This window comes from Nesoenas mayeri, assembly GCF_963082525.1.
Source record: "Nesoenas mayeri genome assembly, chromosome: 1".
Taxonomy (NCBI): domain Eukaryota; kingdom Metazoa; phylum Chordata; class Aves; order Columbiformes; family Columbidae; genus Nesoenas; species Nesoenas mayeri.
The window spans coordinates 40472237-40495002 of record NC_137541.1 but is presented as its reverse complement, the minus strand read 5'-3'; the positions used below and the strand labels follow the sequence as shown (position 1 = coordinate 40495002).

General features: G+C 39.9%; 1 protein-coding gene across 3 annotated transcripts in view; it reads right to left on the bottom strand.

Annotated features, from left to right (window-relative positions):
* The window catches only part of EP300 (EP300 lysine acetyltransferase), a 64248-nt gene extending 41832 nt beyond the window's left edge, over positions 1–22416 (bottom strand). The window contains exons 1-4 of one of the 3 annotated variants that reach the window (XM_080355845.1): positions 21658–22416; positions 21256–21368; positions 20513–21134; positions 5599–6257 (exon numbers count right to left, since the gene is read on the bottom strand). In XM_080355845.1, coding sequence (XP_080211971.1) covers positions 5599–6257; positions 20513–20606 — 753 coding nt within the window. In that variant the 5' untranslated portion in view covers positions 20607–21134; positions 21256–21368; positions 21658–22416. Of the gene's footprint in view, positions 1–5598; positions 6258–20512; positions 21454–21657 lie in introns of all 3 variants that reach the window. The other 2 variants (XM_080355844.1, XM_080355843.1) reach the window with 2 other exon arrangements.
* Between the last annotated feature and the right edge of the window lie 350 nt (positions 22417–22766).

Here is a 22766-nt window from a genome sequence, read left to right as displayed (position 1 = left end):
AGGGGTCAATAAAACATTTGAGTGCAGAAGAACCAGTCAAAGAAATGCGTGGCAAGTACCATGGCACGAGACAAGTACAAGGCTTCATCTGCAATACCATGCAAAAACATGCATGGCCGAGTCATAGCTGCAAGTCAGCGAGTGCAACAACTACTCACTCCTTCCTGGCCACCACCTCCTTCAGCTGCTCTTCCCATTTCTCTTATCCATGTAATCTGTTGTTTTTCTTCCTCTCCTTGCCTCACAACTTACTTTCATCACACATGCAAGGACTTACACACAAGGAAGAGCAGACAAAAATCTACCTCACAATAAAGGAGAAGAGGAGGAAACAAGGAAAACAGCAAAAGATGATGTATGGCTCATAGCAAAAGGTAATCTCATACGGTTCTACCTTTTACACACACAGTGGAAAATTACTTTCGTGCCTCCAACAGCAGGGGCTGTCACCAGAATGGAGGAAGATGTGCACCTCATCATGTAAACAGCATGGATGACATGAGCCCAAGAAACATCCCAGTTCACAAGCATCAGCACCATCAGACAGGGCTGTTTAGACACTCCACACTCATCTGAGAAAAGCAACTATGAAAGTGGAGGAAATTCCCCGAAATTTTGATTTAATGTCATGAAACACATGCATCTTCAGTTCAGAAGAAGGTAAATTAATTAACTCTGCTTCTAGTTTTACTGTTGATACCACAGAGTGCAAATTAAGGAGGAATAGCTGTTGCAACTATGTACATAGACATTAAAAATATTGTTTCTCTGTAAAAAAATAAAACAAAAACAAACAAAAAAACCCAACCAAAAACCTGCTTCACTGACAGTCCAATATTTGAAAGACAAGTAGATGTCAGCAATAGTATTGAACAATGACCAGTTTTAAGATTTGCAAAGATAAATGTAAGCATGCAGAAGAAAGAGAATTAAGTTTTAATAGCATTCTTCCAAATAATTCAACGTTTGCAATATGAACTATCTACTTCTATCAGGGTAACTGCAGTGCATGTACTAGTTTAAGTCCATACTGATGGGTATCTAGTACCTTTCCATATGCACATGTTCACAAGTAGAAGGTGATTAACTTCCCTAAAACCGGAGAGTTAGTTTTGGTAAATTCCAGCTGGCTCTTTAAAAACAATAATTTATTGTACATGACTTTCTCATGCTACTCCATCAACTGGTAGAGCATTACTGAACCCAAGCGTAACTTAACAACACAATTTTGCCAGTGGTATCCGCTGCATTCCCATTCCTTGCCAAGGACTGTTATTGATTGCTATTCTTTGCACTTGACTGCGTAATATTTTAAGACACCTATTGCAAGACACTAGTATTATTTCACTGCCAATTATGCAAGAAATTCTGACTCAAAGGTGAGCCTTTACTGTTCCATTTCTCTCTCATAAACAAACATTCCCTCCTTGCACTGGGATAAAGTAAGATATCATCCATTTTTTCACCTTCATTCACCAAAAAAGCAGCAGCAAAGGATCAGAACACACAACTACACTTTTAATGGATTTTAATGGTACTTCACTGTATGGTATGCTTAGTCACAGAGTCTAAGGAATGGGGACAAATTTAACCGTTGAATCAAACGGCTAATGAAAATAATAAGGCACCCAAGAACACTGACCTTCTACTTAAAATGCAACGCTGAATATGTGAACACTAAGGAACATAAGGTGCTTTTGTTTTCTTTATCTAATTTTACAGTTTGAAAGTAACATCATCTTCAATCTCTCTGCAACTTTGAACAGAACGAAATTTCTTATTGTTTTACTTAAAGGACATTAGAAACTTTTGAAGAATTACATTTGTCTTTGTAAAATACTGCCATTGGTTCTTCTTAAAGGAGGTCAAACTGACAAAACCAAGTATATTTATTATTAGAGAACCCTGTATATACTCAAACAGTAACACAAACGACACAGAATTGCTATTGGAACTCTAAACGTTTCAAGTGATTTCACATGCAAGATAAATACTTACATAGCAGAGGTAGCAGTAATGTCCTTACTAATCTGAACTGCCTTCACATCCACTTTATTACTTGAGTAACAAAACACTTCTTGAATCAGTAAGACATGAAATCTAAATGACCTGAAGGCCAGGTGAACTTCACCACTTTGTGATGAGCACCACTATCCCAGAAATGCACACACCAACTTACCCACAAAATACCCTCCTCTCCTAATAATAGGCTGGACAGTAAGACCATAACTGGGCACTCTTGACAGATCCCAGTGGAACAAACTGAACATTTTAACTGGATATAATTCCAAATGAAAAATGGCTCAAACCATGAAACATGAATTTGTTCTTATTATAGAGCTTTGCTTTGCTATCCATTTACTTTTAAATTAATCAAAGCTGTAAAACTACCTAGTGAAACAAAAAGCCCCAAAAATGCTTAAACACTGAAAGAATCAAAGCATTACAAACAATTTCCAAAACTCTATTTTAAGAATAATAGGCACATCTGTCATCCTCCTAACTTGCACACAACCAAGCACATAGAAAACAAAAAGCTATTCAAGAAAGCAAAACTTGTTACAATTCCCTTCCCCTCCAAACTTGTAACAGTTCCTTTCAGGCTAGACTTTCACAAGCATTTTTAAGCTGGTACTGTCACCAAAGCAGGGTCCACACCCTTCTCCAACTGGCAGTATCAACTCCTTTAATATGTCCCCTCCCTAATATCAGCACTGGCTTTCCATCTGATGAGTATAAATTGAACTAGAAAAACAATTCAAATTAAAAGGTTTTTTTAAATGACCACATGAGTTTCGAGCATTATTTAGTTCCTCAACACAGCCTGTCATGCAACTGGCAAAGAGATGGTGTGCGGACATAACTGCTTCTTTGTGTGTCAGTGACTGCTTACTTAGAACTACATACTATACATAAAACTACAGCATTAGATCACAGGATGTACACGGCAGATTCTAACAATATAAGTTTATGAATATCAGGTGAACCCAAATAAATCATTTACATCTGAGATTTTGAGTCCTGAAAAGCAACGTGCACAACTAAAAAAAAAGTTGAGAAGTACATGGCTAATGTCTAAAGCAAGTGCTCCACTCCGTAAGCCAACGTTTTGCAAGGAGAAGAAAACACTTCAGGAACTCCATGCAACAACAAACCAAAGCAGAAACATAACCAATTTTAGTTTCCAAATTGACGAGACACTTGGAGCTCATCTTTACCATTAGAAGAACATAACATCCTCTCCATAAATTAACTAACATCATAGGAAACTGAAGCTATTCCTCCATTCAAATCATTGCAGACAACATGCCTCTGTTTTACTGAGAGAGAACTCCCAGACACAGCCCTCCCATCACCTAAAGGGCCTGACTCTGGCCAGCCAACACAACCAAGTCGAACACAACCAAAGTGTTTGATCTGTTTTTCCTCCTATTGAAGGACAGCTCCTGGATAAGGCACATTTTTTTGCAGTGATAAAGGAAACCTACAGAAGTTATTACACAAACTCCCACATTAACAGCAACACAGTATTACATTTCCCAATTAAAAAGATAGCTTTTAAAAACAACTGCTTAGTGTCCTCTGTTTTCATCTACTTTTGAAGATTTGTAGGTGGGAAAAACAAAAGCAGATGGGTGGAGAGATAAAACAGTCAGGCATTACTGTTGTCAGATTTTGCGAACTCCACTGCATGAAGTGAAACACAGGCTCCCTGCCAACAACCAAACCAACTGAAGACATTCTGGAATTTCAGCCTCCATTTCAGACTGTTCTTTCTCATCCGGCAGTTTCAAGTCCTCTATGACGGCAATACCCGCTATACTTACACTAAAAGTCTCAAGGCTTTTTATCAGCAATTAAAGAACTCTGGGTATTTTTAACCAGTCTGGGACTATGAACTAAAAAATAAAAAAAATAATATGTATTTGGCCTGAATATTCCCAAAAGCATAAAATGTTCTTTCTTTAGATGTACAGCATCTTTCAAAATTTAAGCAAGTGAGGAAGACAATTTAATTTTGGACTACATCAGCAAAAAGTTTCTCTGTCTTTTCCCTACTTCTCCTAGATAAATGAGTTTATTATAGTGCATAACCCTATTTCAGCTCTGGTAAGTAAGGATTAAGAAGTTGCATTTTACCCAAATACCCAATAAATCTATTTTTGACTTGTGATTACAGCTTTCTAAAGATCAATTTATTATTATTATTATTTTCGCCAAGGAATAATGAATGAGGTATTATATAATTCCAATACAAGAATACTTTAAAAGTAGTTCCATATTTCTTTCCACTGTAAACTGCATACAAATTTTCTACTGTAGAAATGAAGGTTTGCAACAACTTCAACAGGCAAAAATATCTGAAATGACCAGACTGCAAAATTAACTGATTACTAGACATATATATATATACACACATATATATATGTATATATCTCAGAACTATTGTTAGCAGCACTGTGTTTAAGCAAATAGCTAAGATCAAAAAACTTCATAATTAATAACATTCACAAGACACTAAAGAAATTTTACTTAATACATTAAAGCACAGCAAAACCATGAATACACAGCATAATGTCCATTTACGTTTCAAATACATTTATGGACTATGTTACTTATCATTCCAAGCCCTCCAAGCGGATTGAATTTAGGCATTCCCAGATAGATCTATTCAAGTATCACAAAGCACCTTGGAAAAAACTTTCCCCTCATCACCCAAAAAACATAAAATACACACCTAAAGTGAACTGAAACATTTATTTTCTAGGCTGTTGATCAAACACTAAAAACTTAAGAAATACTCAAGTGGCTCCCTACTCTAAAAAAAAAGCTAATTGTACAAGCAAAAATTAAATGTAGACATCTCCTTTTGTCACTTGAACCGCTAGGTCTTCTCTCATCTTTTTAGATATTTGAAAAAAGTTGTCATGAGTTACTATTTCACCCTCCAGCACAAGAGGGTTTTTTCTGCTTTCTAGTTTACTCTCTTATAGACAAAGCCTTTGTAAATTTTACAGCTAGAACTGAGTTGGATTAACAGTCTTTTAAGAACCCAACATTTGTCTTCAGGTGTTTATGCAAGCATTCGTTCTCCACCATTAACTCAAATACCTATTTTGTAACATAGCACATGCAGTGTATCAATCCATTCAAACCTCTATATATGCCTCTTGGCATCTGCTACAGCATGAACACTCAGCTGATCTCAGACAACAAACACTTTCATTAAGTGTCACACTGGAAAAAAGCACCACAACACCTGAAGGGTCCTGATGGATTCCCATCATACTCACAATACCTGCATCACATTAGATGGAAAAATACATTTGTGGACAAACGTAAAACAGAATAAAATACAATCTACAATAGGATTTTTAATTCAGCAGTCGTCTCGCTTGTTGTGCAAGACTCAGTTTTTGCCTCCCATGACTGCCACAAATTCCATTTAAGCAGCATATAAACTATGTACTACATTATCCAGGATTCTTAAAAGAAAAAAAAATCCTATTCTATTGAATGCATACTGCAGAGGAATACATCTTACAAAACAAAGCCAAAAAGAAGGAAGGTAATAAAGTCAAGTTGAGCTTGCCTTACCTTGTTCATGGCTCCAGGCTGTGGCCCTCTCAGTCCAGCTTGTCCCCCCATCTGCGGAGAGCCTTGTTGCAGTGTCTCAGCCAACAAGTTACCAGCACTACCCATTCCTGGATTTGGGTATGGCATATTAGGTCGTCCTCTGCCTGCTCCAATTGAACCGTTCATGACTTGCCCCTGCATCATCCCCTGTCCATTGCCTGCTGCCAACATCCCAGGATTCATGCCAGCATTCATCCCCGTGTTCATGCCCATGCCAGGCTGATTAACTGGGCTGTTTACTGTTGGCATCATTCCTGCTGCAGATTGGGCTGAAGGACCCTGGTTTGGTCCACTTGCACCCATTCCCATACTGGGAGAAGTCAACCCGGCCTGTGCCATGGGGCTTTTCACCATGCTGTTTAACATTCCCATTCCAGGACTATTTTGTTGGGTTTGATTTGCCATGCCCTGGCCAGGGCCACCAACTCCCATATTGAGATTTGGGGAGCTACCAGCCCGTAAAAGTTCAGACAGCTGCTTGTGTTTAGAGGCAGCATCTTGTGCCAAGCCAAGGCTGGTTTGCAGCTGATTAATGTCACCACCATTGGTGAGTCCCAGTTCTGTGGAGCTGATCAGTTCATCTGGCAAGTCATGTTCCAGATCAAAGAGTGATCCAAAATCTGAAAAACAAAAATTTTATGAGAGGTCAGAGCAATCAGTAGCATCTTGAAGAAAAATCTTGTTCATTAGTTGCTAATTTTTTAATTTCAAGTAACTAGCAAGACTTCACTTTGTGTTCCAGCAAAATTCCCATATCAGTCGTTACTGAAAATTATCCAATTTGCCATGATAAAAATGATTTCTAAACTTTACAGAGTCTAAACTAGAGAAGACCATTTTACTTCACTCTTCCACAACAGTTTGTGCTGAAAGATCACCGCATATCTCAGACTATAATCTTGCAATTTAAGATTGACAAGGAAGGAAAAAAAAAAAAATTGCATTAAAAAAATCCCACCACAGTTAGCCAATGGAATTAGACAGCAATTACTACAAAGAATTAAAAGGCTGATGGGAAAGCACTGTCTTCATTTTTAACTTTCAACAAACTCTGTCACTTTTGGTACAGACACAATTAATATAAGTAATATAGTTTTTAAAAAGTTTATTATTTATAAAATAGAGTTGGGGTTTTGGGGTTTATTTGTTTGATATTTTTTTTATTTTTTTTTTTTTTCAAGTTTCCACATCCAGTCATTCCCAGTACAAAACTGCAAAATTCCATTGAACTTCACTGGACAACCAATATCTTCCCACAACACTGTCAGAAAACAATCGAAGTAACCCTCCTGGCCACAAAGCTGTGAAAAAACCCTAGGATGAAAAAAATCAAATTCACATCTCAAGAGCCCATTCAAAGTAATCCACAAGGTAGCTAAGTGGAGAAAAATTACTATTTGGGATATATAGACACAAGAATATTACACAGCACCCACCTAGAAACCATTTGCTCAAGAAAACAGTAAGTTCTTATGTTTTCAAAAGCAGCACACACCTTGACCTGGGTGTTTAGTCTATGGTAGATAACACAAAAATAACCTAGAAAGTTCATGGCTAAAAGCTGAGGCCCTGTGTGATGTACCTATGTACAACTAGGCTGTAAAGCTTAATATTTGGAACCCAAGAATACCTAGTAAAGGGTTTTTTAATTATTAGAACATTTCAGCACCACTTCTCCCAGAAAGGTCATTTTGTAGATGCTCTGTAGGAGGTATTGCACTGTATTTTCAAAAACTTAGATCTAGACAGTTACCTAAAATACTACTCATTATCTCAGCAACTGCATTTAAAAGGAAAAGTCAATTACACTGAATTCTAGAGAGGCTGGCAGGTGGACTTTGTCTAAACATAAATGGAAAAAGACTACTGCTAAACAGCACTTAAGTCACAAAAGCTCATCAGCATTACATATCTCTACATTTTTCACCCAAACTGACAAACTCCAGTACTAACAGAGTTTCTACAACTTTGCAACTGTTATCACAGATAAGATCATGACTTAAGAATTCTGAAAATATGGTATGAGGTTGGCAAGAATGCAGGCATACCACAACAGAGGGTATTTTATAACTCCATTTATATATTCTTCATTACTGCAAAGCACCAGAGACAGATAGAAAATTTCCACTCAAGACCTATATTTTAAACTGTTAAAATCGGTTAGCCCATTCCTCATTAACGTAAGTCTCATGCTAAAAGTTATGCTTTGCTACACATACTAAGGACTAATCTTTCATTTGCATCACTGGTATTCTTCAGCATGACTGTCACTTTTGAAGATTCAGAAGCAAAGGAAGAATCAGAAGAATAAAGCTTTGTCCAAGTTTTCCTTCATTTAAAATTATGAGTTTAGAGTTTTGTGTCAGTAGACTTCTCAAAACACACACTCCCCCAAAACAACTTACAATGCTCAGTGGTTAGCTGAAGAATTAAATATGGATGATCATGGGAAGAGCTAGAGTGGAAGAGATCCTCAAATTAGAGGGGAGATCAAGGAAATGGAGCAAGCAGCCAAAAAATACATGACAGTTTACAACAGCTTCAACAGCACCTTAAGATGCCTCTTAGGATGATTTTAACAGGCAAATGTTGAAGCACTACATCCATAAAACACTCTGGCTAATACCCTGACAAACAGCCCATGAGTGAGAAAGGAGTAAAACATACAATCAGTAATTCACAAGTTAGTCTGCTGTCCAGAAAAAAAAAAAAAAAAAAAGTTCTGAAATTGAAAGTTAAGTGTCTGGAAAGAACAGGAACCAGCACAAACCCTGTAAGTACAACATAACCATAATGGCACACACAGCAACCTCCCACCTGCACACCAGGAAACAGCTGTATGGGCAAAGATGCCCATGAAGCTCAAAGGCCAGTCTGGTGATTGTACCTGGGGAAAAAGCTTGTGCTCTTGAACAGACAGGGTCCCCAAGACAGGTTGAGTCCCAAAACAAAAATCCCCACTTTGCCTTTCTTGAGATCAGACCATTGTATACCAAGCCTTTCACAAAACCACCTGGCAAGTGTTCAGTAAATGTCTAAATAGGAAGAACTATTTTTTTTTTTTTCTTTCCACACCATCAAAGAGCATTTTCTCAGAAAGACCCACTGAGATTATTTCAGGTATAGCACTGCAAGAGGGCAGAGCAATGCTTGTTTTTGAGAGACAAAGATTTGTTCATCTTTCTTCACAAGAAAATATTAATCTGCTTCTCTGAAGATCTCATTCTTTTTGAAATTCTACCTCCTCATAAATGAGAAGATAATACCAGCTTTAAGGCTTACCCGTTCACATCCAACTGGAGTATTCAGGTACAAGCTACCTGAGCTCCTTGGCCTGGTCATTCTGTGAGACCCGTGAACAGGAAGAAAAATATCATAAAAACTCAAAGTGTTTTTAATTATTTTCATTAACATCTCAAACCACAAAAAATCAACAGCTACATTAAAAAAAACACACCACCAATGCAAAACTAAATATTTGTGAGATAATCCCAATCAGATTAGTTCTTTACATCAAAAAACATAAATTGTTCTTTCCATATAAAACTAATTTGTTCAGATTTTTAATCCTAGAGAATATACAATACAAGATTCATCACAAAATACTATCAGCTACAAGTAAAAATCATGAGTAGTAAATATCAACAATGCAATATTCTGGTGCAAGTTTGGTCTTCTTGTAAGTCTTTTCCAAAACCAAAACTTTGAAGTCTTCTTCAGCCAGTTGATAAACAACAAAATCAGAAAAAAACAAAAACTGAGAGTTGTTTGGTCAACTATGAAAATTACATTTTTAGTCAGCTGCCAGGGGGCAGAAGTTTTCAGACACAGGACTGAAACAGGAACAGTCTCAAAAGACCATAAAGATCAATGAGACTTTGTGTGTATCTGGCAAGAGTTGTAATCCATTTCACAGTCTTTTACATGTAATACATATCCTAATGAGCACTGTAGAGAGTTCAACCTGTGGCCAAAATCTGACAAGGCTGGTCCAGACAGCTCAGGCCACGTGAAAATAATGGCACATACACTCAAGCAAGAGCTGAAGGCATAGTTTAAGACAATGGTGATAAACATTCATAGAACTGATTGACTTCCCAGTAGTATGGGAAGTACAGAGTCCACTGCAAGCCTTGCAGCCTGTTTCATTAAGGATACCCACCAAAAATTCTTACTAAAAAAAGCTTGTGGGAAGGTGAAGGAGGCAGATTAGTCCTGCAATGGTTTGTCTACCCAATTCATAATCCCTCAAGATCTTAGACTATAATCAGACACAGAAAAATCAGGATGTAACAGAACAGACAGCATCTAGCTTAAGAGCCCCAAACCATCCAGTAACATGCAGGCAGTAAGAGGCAGAGCTATATCCTGATCTCAATAGAGTAGCACAGAGTGATTCCACATTATGTTATTCACAGTATTATTAGTGTATTGCTTCCCATAGGTAACAAGAAGATACAGAGTAGATTGCTACTGCCACCTACGATTCAAAGCAAAGAGAAGGAAAGTTGCTCTACAAAACAACATCTAAGCAGGTAATTAGAAAGTCTTTACCTGAGGTAGTCTCAACATGCAGAGGCATATAATAATTCCATTGAGGAAATGCACCACTACTGAACACTTAAGCAAGTCTTTTTTATAGAGTCAAGAAACTGGCCTGACTTGCCCTTACTACGTTAGATCTGTAGTGAGAAAGTGGGTCAGAAAAGACAGTAGATGGAGCAGGTCCGTTTCTTTCAGTGGCAGTCCAGTTAGACTGGATTAAGTAATATGAACTGCACCCTGAACTGTGAGAAAGTGACTTCAAAAATCAGTATCCTAACGTGTATTGCATCCTATGGATTATTTTCTTAGCTTTGGACCCTACAAAGAACTGACTTCCAAGAAGTCTGCCTTTGACAGTGTCTGATCTGCAAGATGCACAGAAACTGAGAGCCTGGGTTGGAAACCCACCTGGCACCAAAATTGAATCTGTACTAGTTTGAAGTCCAAGTGTGCAATCAAGATCCTTAAGTCAGTAAGACATCGGTGCCTTATGAGCAGCCAATTTTCAAAGAAATTACTACGTAGTTATTTCAAGCTTGTTTTACTGCGAGATCACCTGGCAGCACCGGTGATGTAACAGCCCTCAAAGCATGCAAGGCAGAGATTTCTGACAATGCAAGGAAAATATACCCACACTAACTACTCTGCAAAGAAAGCCACATGTGGGTTCAAGTGGCACATGCTAGTTTCCTCTGCGTGCTTTCTAACCTATAGCCATGATTCAGTTGTTTTCTCATTTCTGGATTGTGACAACAGACCTCTATTCACCTTTCAGAATAACACAAGCATTTCTATCAATATGGAGATTATCTGGTTCTAGTAAATACACAGCAGTGAATAATACTAGTTTTCTAAGAACTTGCCCACATGCTACAAAATACCAAGAACACTTTTACTCTCGTGTACTGTACCCTCAGACTCAATATATTCAAGCATTCAATCACCAGGAAGAGTTGGTGTATCTGAAGAAACAGCGTCATGTGAACAGTGACACCTGAAGAACTCTGCATGGCAGACATGTAAGACAACAACTTACTCCAGTGGTTACCTCATTACTGATCTTACAGAGGTAGTAGGCTTTACAGGTCCTGTCCCTGCACCCTATTTATATTATGTTCTGAACACAGACATATCAAATTAGAAAGCTGCTGAACAGTCACCTTTCTGCACAAATGTTTCTGGGCTCCAGAAATACATCAGTGGATCAAATTATATCACAGTCATTAGATTCACAATGAAACAAGTGGACAAGGCTTAATACAGGACACTGAATACAAAGCATGCATGTGACAGGGTTGACAGGAGCCACAGATGATGTTGGACTTCACAGAAAACATGGTACCTTTGCTGTGCTTTCAGATAAAGAATAACAAAAAGCTGCTGAGGTCAGTATCTTCCCTGCATGGTGACAGGAAAGCTACCCAGGAATTGAACAGGGCCTGAATGTAACAGAGAAAGTGCCTAGAAGATACAACCTACATCCCAGAGAAACCAGCCATTAAAGCAGTCAAGCACCAGCATCACAGGCCCTAAAATGTATTGCCTGAAATCCCCTAAAAAAAAAAAAAAAAGCCAGAACTCAAAACATAAAAATAAAAAAGGCAGCACAAGGAGACACATTCTCACAAGACAATTTTCAGGTATCCATGAAAATGCAAAAGCAAAGGTGAAGCACAGACATGAAACAAAGTGCTAATAAAGAAAGTCATCAGTTCCCAAGGCCTCTGCAATGGCAGAAAATTAAGCTAGACATGTTTAGGCAATTTTATCAGGGGAAAAAAACATGTCTGAGAAAGAGGCAAAAACTCTAAGATTCCTACCAGGTGGGTGTGAGAGAATTTTGCTACACAGCATTTTGGAGATCAGATGTCTTCTTACCATTAAAGCCCATTACAGGAGAAGACTTTTCATGTAGCTCCTCTGTGAAGCCACAATTACCCAATGGTAGCAAAAACTCTGCCAAACCGTTTTTTTCTACCTTAAAATGTAGAGTTAATTTAAATTAATCTAGTAACTTGATGCAAGACAAAGGGGCAAAAATTCAACATCAGCTTAAAATACTGAAGTCAAGATTCACCATTGCAACTACTGCTTCCAAAACCCCAGGACAGCAGTCCCTGTATAACCCTAAGCATCACCCACTCCCAAAGTGGAGGTGTGATGCAGAGGTCTTCACTATTACTTACACAACAGCAACTGGGAATTCTTATTTTGTAGTGTGCTATTTGGGTAACAAAGTCTTCAGCACTGGAATTTCATATTAATTCTATTCCCTGCAAGAAACTGCAGAGGCACTGGCTGTTTCCCCGCTGATCCAGAAAAGACCTGAATTTGCTCACCACATCAAGAAACTTGGTAATTTGAAGACAGACTGCAAATGATACAAGCAGAAAACACGTCTAAAAAGGACACACTCAAAACCCCTGGAAGACAGCAAGCACAGAGGCACAAAACATGTTAGCACATCATTGTAGCGCACTGAGTTCAGGCACCGATTTTTAAAAACAAGCAAGGGTTTGTTGGTCGAAAAGGTTCAAATTCACCACCTAGAATGCACATGGTTTCATCATTAATTGTAACAACCGAATATAAACATAAGTGTTCTATCGAAGACTATTTTAGGACCCATCACATTTAATATTTTAAGATATCCTAACACCTATTCAAACACTGGTGTCAAAACCATCAGCTCTTAATTTTGCAAAGTCTCAATAATCTGCAAGTTTAAGTCCTACTTGTCCCAAACTAAGATAAAGAGAAATTCCAATTTTAGTTGACTTGGGTTGATCTCTGTTTTTTGTTTCTTCAGAAGAAAATTGTATTCATAACAAACTGTTTTCATTTTCATAATTATATTCAAAGTTCTTTAAAAAACACTGTTTAGAGGTACAGATGATAGCAGGTGTTTACCACTGAAAATAATAGCGAAAATTAAATGGAATATGGAATTGTAGCTGTTATAGAGAAACAGAAGTGGTGTAATCATATGGAAAAGACTAGGTACAAGAATCAACACAGAGTACATTTAATATTTTAACTTAAGGGGGAGTTTCAGAGACACTGTTGTTTGTGTACCCGCCTATTCACACTTTCAACTAACACAATGCAAAGATACTAGTTTCGGCGTCACTGGTGACTCAAATAAAATAAAAAAGTTTAGAAGTTTTAATTCCAAAATGCTCAAGTCACACATTTAATAATTCCCTTGTGAACATGTTGCTATTTGCATAAACTTCATTGGGCTACGTTCATCTTTATCGAAAAGTCTGTAAATTGGTATTCTTATTCCCAAGAGTACCCCATGTATGCCACCAAAATTTCCATAAGACCACCTTAGGTTAACTACTGTTGGTCTGTGGTATCATTAAACAGTGAGAATGATATTTCAGTCGGGAATCTGATAAATTCTGGATCACTGTGCACACAGTGCTGGGAAGTTAGAGATGCCTTGCTGGTCTGCTATGCTGGTCGGCACAAAATGGGTACACACAGCTAGGAAAAGCGCACTCATGTGCACACTCTGAATCAGTTTCATTTTAGAAGTGATTGCAAGTCAGTTTCAACAAAAAAGTAAAGTTCACCTTACTGTCAAGTTAACAACAAGTTTGAAATGATGCAATCTGTATATACAATTACCAAAAAGTCAAGTCCATTTTCCAAGTATTACTGACTTGAGTCCAGCCGACATTATTCCCAAGTAAAATAAAAAATGCTGAATTTATGCACAAAAATATATATAAAAGTAAACAAAAAACAGAACTCAGCAGATCCTGATTGCCTATAGCTCTTGAAATTATGAATACGTAAAAGGCAGTTGAGCTTCAGCAGAATTAGTACTGAGCAAGACATATGCCAGCATTTTCCCAGAATTTTTTTTTATTACTATTCTAAAAAAACCTGAGAATTAGATTATTTTAGTTCATTAACACAGTAAGAGTATGTTGTAAGAGAAATTACCTATTCACTTCTACAAAATCAGAAAAAAATTAAAAAAATAAAAAAATAAATTGTGATTCTGCAAGCAAAAACATACAATTCAAAACTCTACCTACATCTCTTACAGAGATGCAACAAAAAGTGCAGTAGAGGTGCTTCGCACATCAAATAGAAAAAAGCAAAATCTTTCTCTGCCCCTTCTCACAGCCACCAATAATAGAAAGGTCTTGTACCTGACTTGCACTTTTTTGGTACAAATCCTAGTTTGGACCACTATTTCATCTCTTTGCTATTCCTACAAACACAACGATGTTGTCAACCAAACCACTATGCTTTGAAATAATCAGAATTCAACACCCCTTTTTCTCATTTTCTTCAAGAAGTGTTGGAAGAAATGCATGTTTGAAGAAGAATATAGCATGTCAAGTTTTTAAGATAACTTTCACTACATTCAAATGCCAATCCGTTTTAAAGAAACTTGTTGCTATTTAGGAAGAGAACAAAGTCATGTTTTCAGATACGTCAGTACTGCTCAGTGAAAGGATTTCTGTGAATTGCCCTAGTTCAAGTTCTACTTGAAGTTCTATGTAACCGCAGATGTTTTGTCAGTGCATACATCCATACACAGAGACAGATGTATTTTACTTCAGCCTGCTGCTACACTTTACTTAAAGACAGAAAAGCCAAATCCTTGGAGACAGGTGCGCGTTGTTTATCTGTCAGTGAAATCTACACAGCAAAATTATCCCATTTGTCAAATAATAAATCTAAATGACTTTTCTCCAAGCCCTCTCAGAAGGGGCACTAGTTCGGGTGATGAGAAAGGTTAAATTAGTATCATCACATGGTTAGAACAGGCACTGAAAGGCTGCTCCTGCTAAAGCAGGTACACAAGACGCTGAGGTGACACACTGGAGATAACAGAACAGTCTACAGAGATTTTGCAAGAAATACTCAATAAATCGTACAAAATTAAAATCTAATAAGGTCATATTCTCTAAGTTGTAATAGTACAAGAAACCAGACTTCCTACAGTAGGAGTTCAGCCTTTATCTGTAGTACTTTATAAAACCTACATCCCCTAAAAATATACACTAAACCTTAGAGTCCACTACACCATTCCCAGATATACTTCGGTTTTCTACAAATAAACAACTGACCAATAACCTGAACTAGGGACTCTCTAGACTAAATCCAAACCCTGCTTTAGGACCATGAGGGACAAGACACATAGGTTAGTAGGGTTTTTTAATCTAGGATTTAAATTCCCAAGTTCAGCAACAAAGTTTCTCCCTGCAATATCAAATTTTTGAATCTGTATTTTTAAGTTGCAGCTGTAAACTCGTTTTCAAGTCTCAAAGGTTTTTTATTCCTAAGTGCTCAAGATTCAGTTTTACAATCACAATATGTATGGGGGTTTGTGTTATGGTGGATATTTCCTTTAAAAAAAAAGGTTCATAACACTGCTCAGAAAAAAGTACATACACACACTATCCACTTGGTGAAAGGGTAGAGGAAAAAAGCAGAGATACAGCAGCTTGAAAATCTATGAGGTTCAAAAGTCTGCAAGACCTACTTTTTAAAAGTTACTAAGCACCATATGAATGATTGGTTTACTTTTAAAAAAGGAAATCTTGTAGACTTAAACAATCTTAACTTACATTTACTCCTAATGCAGTTATTCTAGTACCTATTCAGCTACAAGGCAAAGATGCCCATTTTTGCCACACAAGCATTCACCACTGCAATACTCAATTTACAGTATATGCCATCCATTTAACCATGTTTTAATGCATCTCTCATTACTAATACTTGGGGGGAAAAAATGTGGTTTTCAATAGGGATAAAAATATTTTAAGTGATGGTTCTAAGTTAAATGCAGCTAATAACTTTGTCTTCAACATTAGCCAGAAAGCAGATTTGTGAAAAGTGTTTAATTTTAAAAGTAGTACAAACAAACAGTAGGGAAAACAGCATAGCTGTCCAAAACCAAATGAAAACCCTGCATATGCCTCTGGAAAACACAGCGAGATAAGATTAATATAATATGATTCATTTTGAGCAAAGAAACATCCTGATACATTTGGAACAAACAAAAGATGAGTATCAGTCAAAATTGCAGTAGTCCAGGTGAGAAGTTTCGTTAAAAGTCTTACACCTTTGATGTAAGGGAGAGTAAAGTTTTAAAGGTCAGAAGCAGTTCCTGAAAAAAAAAAAAAGGAGGGGGACGGGACATATAGACTTTACAAAAAGACGGGTACTGAAAGGGAGATTGAAGATATGCTATTACTCAGAAAAACTCGACTTCTGGATACAGTAAACTGAAGGATGTTAAGACACATACCACAAATACGTAACTCAATCTCTGATATGACACATGACAACTAATCGAAGAAAACTGGCTTCCAATATTACAGCAAGCCAGAAACACTAAGCACTTAAAAATCCTGTTTTCAGATCTAACAACCCAAAGACATGATGCCGTACAGCCATGCTGCCGCAGAGGGTATACTCCATTTTTATTCCTTGATGAAACACAGCAGTTCTGAACTCGGAGCCCAAAAAACTTTCCCAGTTTGCAGTAAACATGTTTTTTCTAAAGGGGGGCTGTAAAAGATGATTAAACTCTCCCTTCCTGAATATACCACACGGAAATCTGTACATGGCAATTTCAGTGCACCTGCATTACTGCAGGAAAAAAAAAAATCAAGGGGTTCACAAATAAAAAATATACATTAAAAAATCACTGGTTTAAGGCATCCAGCTAAAATGTATCTTTATGAAAGACTTCCACTAATTTACTCAAGAACATAACTCTTCAGGTTGTAGTAAAATTATTCTGTTAGAGTTACTGGGGGAAAAATAGACTGGTGTACCCCACTTTGCTAATACAATGTTTAAGGAAGTCTTGTCAGTCTAGGTGCAACATATCAAAACAGTGTTTCTACCAATAAGGAAAGGTAAGCAAAATGAGCTACACTGGCAAATCAATGTATCAATGTAATGTACTTACATCAATGTAACCACGCTGGGACAGAAGAGCTGTGCCAGTACCCAGTGCCACAAACTTGCATCCCACACTAAGGATACTGTACCAACAAGAGGTGACCCCACCATAGAGCTGTAATAGCTTTAGAAAACTTAACATCTGGGCAAAGACATATCTATAATTACCATTCTTCTTTGCAACAAATTTAAGATTTAAATAGAAAAAAAAAAAGTTGTAGAAAATCTCTGGCAGTTTAAGAGAATCCACAATGTCCTTCCTGCTCCGGAAGCTTATTCTGCAACTACACAACATTTAAGATGCCACCATTCAAAAATTCATTACTAATATACTACACAACACTGACAATACCAAGACTTTCTAAATTACTTCAAAATAAACTTTATTACAAAATGTGCTACAAACATTTCAGTCTCCTTTTAAGTCTATTTTATTCTTTCCTCCGAAAGAAGCAATTGGCATTAATAAAGCAACTCAAAACTACACTAATACAGTACGTTCTATGGCAATGCAAATTCTGAGCAGGGAACACACAAACCATTTAAGACAGAAGAAGATGCGGCACTGCAACAACAGTGAGAAATGCAGCTGTATTTGACTGCTGCCAATAAATCAAGTGTATTAGGACAATCTTTACCTACTACTTTTATAGAAGAAAACCACCAGCATTTGAGTTTAGCATATTCCAAGCCCAGGACATCAGTATCATCCAGGTCTACAGCAAAAACATGAGTGAATTAAGAGATTCTACTTCATCTTCAATATAAAAACACTTCTGCAAGTTTGGGAATAAGTTAACTAGAGACATTCATTGTTTCTAGGTATCTAACAAGCTAAAGCAGTATTTCAGATTAAGAAATGAGTCCAAAAGTTAACAGCAAAACACACTGAAAGATCCACTATGCACATGTGCTGGAAAAAGTTTCATCAACGGTGCGAATTTCTTACTTTCTTCCTTCCCTCTAATGATGCTGTGAATCTGACAGTTTTAAAAAGAGTGCTTGAGTAAGTACATAAGCACCATGTTATTTATTTTCTATAATTAACTAAGGAGTGGGGAGCAATACAACAGATTCTATAAGTGGAATTTACTTAATGAAAGTTGCTTGCACTATTCCAAAGCAAATTTAAGGAGCAGATAGGTTAAAAAAAAAAAAGTAAACTTCAAAGCGGCTTCCCACAACAGCAAAAGTGGGACAAGAAAAGCTGCAGTCTCTCAAACAGCAAATGAAAAAATATAACTCTGAAAACACGCTTATTAGTTAAAAGGTTTGATTTTCTTTAAATAAAGTAATAGAAATGATATGATGTCAAAAAACACAGAAAATTGAACTGTCCCAGATCCACATAAGTTGTCAACAAAAAAAACCCCAGAGGAGTAAGAATTCTTTAATAGTTTTTATGCAGCATAAACTGTTCGCACCACTAGTAACCTCTGCATAGTTACCAAGTGATGACAACCTCAATCACTTTCAGAAAAATTATCTCCGTTGTGTACTCCTGAAACTGTCCAACAATCCCTAGTGTTCCACCATAACTTTAAAAAGTTCATTTATTAAATGGCTCAGTAAAGTAACAATTAAAATAGACTATTCTGTTAAAATCTACACCTGTTAAGCTGAAATGCATTCACAAATGATCCGAACCTTATTTGATCACAAACATCTTAACTTAGATACATGTTCATCTGAATCAAAATATACCTTTAACTTCCATATTTTGAAGTATTAGGACTTCTCTCACAAAATACATTTTTATTTTACCTCGCTAAACAGAGCAAGATAACCACCATCAAGACAACATAAAAACAGTTACTACTGAATAGAGTACTGGTTTCTAAGTCCAGCAAATAAACCCAACAACTAGCTGTAGCTAAAGAGCAGCTTTTCCAACCCTCTTCTACTCTCTAATAAAGACCTGTTGATATTAGGAACAGTCATGTCTTCCAGTTACAACATAATATTGCCTCTATCTAATATCTCTACAAGGTACAAACGAACTGTTCAAAACTGTTCATTCACCTAGAGAAAGCAAAAAACCAAAATTGTGAAGATGATTCCAAGTAGAATCACATCCACTGATTGACCAAACACCACCTACTAAAACCTTATGTTTACTGTCAAACGAGGTTTGTTTTGTTTTGTTTTTAACTCCAACAACTCCTCCTTGCCAGCTGTAACCACACTGAACAAGACCACCGGTGGCATCAGAAATGTCACCACTCACCAGACTGGCAGGAGGCCTCCTCTGCATCTCATAGTGCTACAGAAGTTTCTTTTCCCTATGTTTCCCAAAGCAGAAGCTAAAAAGATGAAAAGTGAGTTCAAAGAAACTCCTGTGGGACAGGTAATCAAGCACTCTCATAGCTACATAACACCAAATACTCATCTGCTTTGCAAGAAGCACTGAAAAGCTAAACAGCCCTTTGTTATTCCCTCTCCCCTCCCAGTACAACTAGTGACTATTTACTAGGGATCCGGACACCTAAGATTTCCAGCCTCCCATCTGCCTTCACAGCATCACCAAAGACTTCTGCAGGACTGCAGAGAAGCCCCTTTATCTTCACAGCCCTTAAGTCTACAGGGAAATTTCAGACATTTTGGTCTCGCAGCAAAGAAATGGGAGACGCAAGATGAACTGCACTCCATATTGATTCTTAATGCAAATAAGGTGAAACAACATTTCATTTCTAAGAAGAATCTTGATAAACCTTAAGCTCCAAGCTTGGGATCTGGATTTTTGTTTTAACTGTTTTTGCCTAAAGTCGATGGTCTATTTGAATCAGAACAGCAGTTTTTAGATACCCTTCTGCAAGGAAGAGTAAGAAGGATTGTAAAAAATAAATCAAATAAGCAGACTGCATGTAAGAAGAAAAAGGGAAAATAGAGAAATCTCATTTCTAAACGAGCTGTAAAAACCCTTGTATATGCAAAATAATTAAGACACAAGACACATTTGTGTGTACAAATGTACACACGCAATTCAACAATAAAGTGTACAAAAGCATCATCTTCAGCACTATTTCGTATTTCTGCAACTGGCGTTAAAGGCATATGCTTAGCAAGGAGCTCAGTAATAGCTCCTATTGTGACATGAAAATGCCAAATTTTTAAGTCTTATCTGCAGTTGCTCAAAAGCACAATATAAACTGAAAGGCTTTGCTTTCAATCACTTCCAAAATACCAGAAGGGCAAAAACACCCGAACACCCTCCCTATGCCATTAACGCCAATAGGTTCAAACAGAGCGAAAACGGGAGAAACAGACAGAAAGGACGAAGGCAGGCACGAGTTACAGCAGCGAGAAGGAGATTTAGGCACAAGAGGGGAGAAAGGGGGCAATAATTACAGCACGGAGAGGTGGGGAGGGCCCGGACCCCGAGACTGACCTGTGCCGTCGCTGGCAGACACGGAGAGCGCCGGTGAGGAGAGTTTAGGCCGCTTGGCTGAAGGCGGGCCCGGCTCCACCACATTCTCGGCCATTTTTAATTCTTTTTTAGACAATCACTCAGAGCAGAGAGGCGGTGGGGGGGTGAACCCCGAAATCTTCACCTTCTTCTCGGGCCCCCAGTCGGCTGAAGAACAACAATAAGGCCGAGAGCGAGCAAGGAGGATCCGGCGGAGGAGGGGGCCAAGTTCCCCTTTTTCTGCCCCTCGGGCTCCGGGAGGGCGGCAGCGGAGCAGCGGAGAGAAGGTAGGAGCTGAGGTGGGGGGAGCGAAGCGGTCTCTTCCCCCAAGCGAAAGGGCTGATCGAAGATGAGAAGAGCAGGTAGAGCCCCCGCCAAAAAAAAAAAAAAATTAAAAAAAAAAAAAAAGCTGGTGGTTTGTGTTGTTTGGTTGTTTTTTGTTTTGTTTTGGGTTTTTTTTCAGTAAAATTAATCCCGGCTGTTGTGCTGCTGGTGCTTCCTCGCCACTGCCACCATCATCTTCATCCTTCGGGGGGTCTCCTCCTCCTGCTGCCTCCTCACTGCCGCCATCAGCCTCTTCCTCCTCGGCGCCGTCCTCCTCCTCCTCATCGCCACAAGGAGGCGGGCGAAGGAGGGGAGAGGAGGAGGAAAAAAGAAAAAAAGATCACCGTCCTCTAGCAGCGGCTCCTTCCCCCTCCAACACCACCCTGCAAAAAAACACCCACCGCCAGCGACAGGGCTGGGGGGGAGGCGGCGGGGGGAGCGGCCAGGCGTGCGCGGGGTCCCCAGCTCCACTCGCTTCTTCCTCGCCCGTCGCTAATGGCTGCAGAAAGGGGAGCTGTAAGGATGAGGAGGGTGAGGATAAGTCCCAGGAGTCTCCGCTTCACATCTTGTTGTGCAGGGAAGGAGGAGGGGTTGTTGTCCTGATGGAGGCAGCACGGATCGCGGGATGGGAAGGTGGGGGGCGGGTTTCAACACCCTCTCTGCCCCCCCACCCCCTTCTTCTTTCCCCTTCCTCTTTCTCTCGCTCTCAGTTGCAGGCTGCCCCCCCCTCCGGCGCAGGCAGAGGGGCAGGAGCGAGGAGGAGGAGGAGGAAGAAGCCGGCCCCTCCCCCCCTCTCTGCCTACCTTCCCCTCTCCCGGGCGGCCGAGGATGGTTGCGGGCGCTGGCGCCGGGCAGGGAGGGGGCTCCCCGGCTCCGCTACGCTGGGCGCAGAAAGCGAGGGAGAAAAACCTCGGGCGCTGTTCGGGCGCGGCGGGGACTCGCTCTTCGCCTCTGCGAGGGTGGGGAAGGAAGCGAAGAGGTTGGTAGTTGAGGGGGAGAGAAGGAGGAGGAGGCCGCTCAGCGACCCCTCCGAGAGGAGAAGGAGGGTAAAATTAAAAATAACAAAATAGAAGAAAAAATTACGCCGCGGGGAAGGCGGGGGACTCGCCTCGCGGTGGGTTAAATGGCCGGGAGGGGGAGGGGGTCCCGGCGCTCCCCGGCGGGGGGGTGGGGCGGGACAGCGCAGGCAGCGCGGGGCCCGAGCGCAGGCTCCCTACTGCCCCTGCCTGGCGCTCAGCGCCGGCCCGGCTGCGGCTGCTCCTGGGGCGTGTGTGGCGGAGCGGGGGCTGAGGGGAGCGGGGGAGAGAAAGAAGTCGGGGAGAAAGAGAAGAGAAAAAAGGGGGAGAGAGAGAAGAGAGAGAGAGGTCGGGCAGGCTGGCGCGGGGTGGGGGGGTGGGGGGTTGCTCCTGGGCTCCTCGCTTCTCTCCCCGTCCCCTGGCCGGGCCCCTGGGTCTCTCTGCGCTGCCCTCCCCCTGGCTCGCCCCGTCCGGCTCGGCCTCTCGCTCTCTCCCTCAGTCGCTCACACACAAACAAAATGGCGGCTGTTGTTTCTTCACTCTCCCGAGTCCTCGGAGGGAAGCGAGCGGCGGCGGCGGCGGCCGGAAATGAGCCAAGAGAAAAAAGGGGGCGGGGCCAGGCCTGGGGGCGGGGCCCGGCGGCGTTGGCGCACACAATGGAACGCGGGGGGCTGGCGTGCTGCGGGGGGGGCGAGCAGAGTGGACCCGCCCGGCCGTCGTCACGAGACCACGTTTGCCCAATCAGCGGCTGTCTCTCGCCAGGCTCTTCCGCAAACTGCCCTGGCTCCGCCCCTTAAAGGCAAAGGGGATTTTTATTAAAAAAAACAGGCTCCTCCTCCCGCCTTCACTCACGCTCTTTTCTGTCGGCCGAAAAGTGTCCGTCGGCGGCCCGGGAG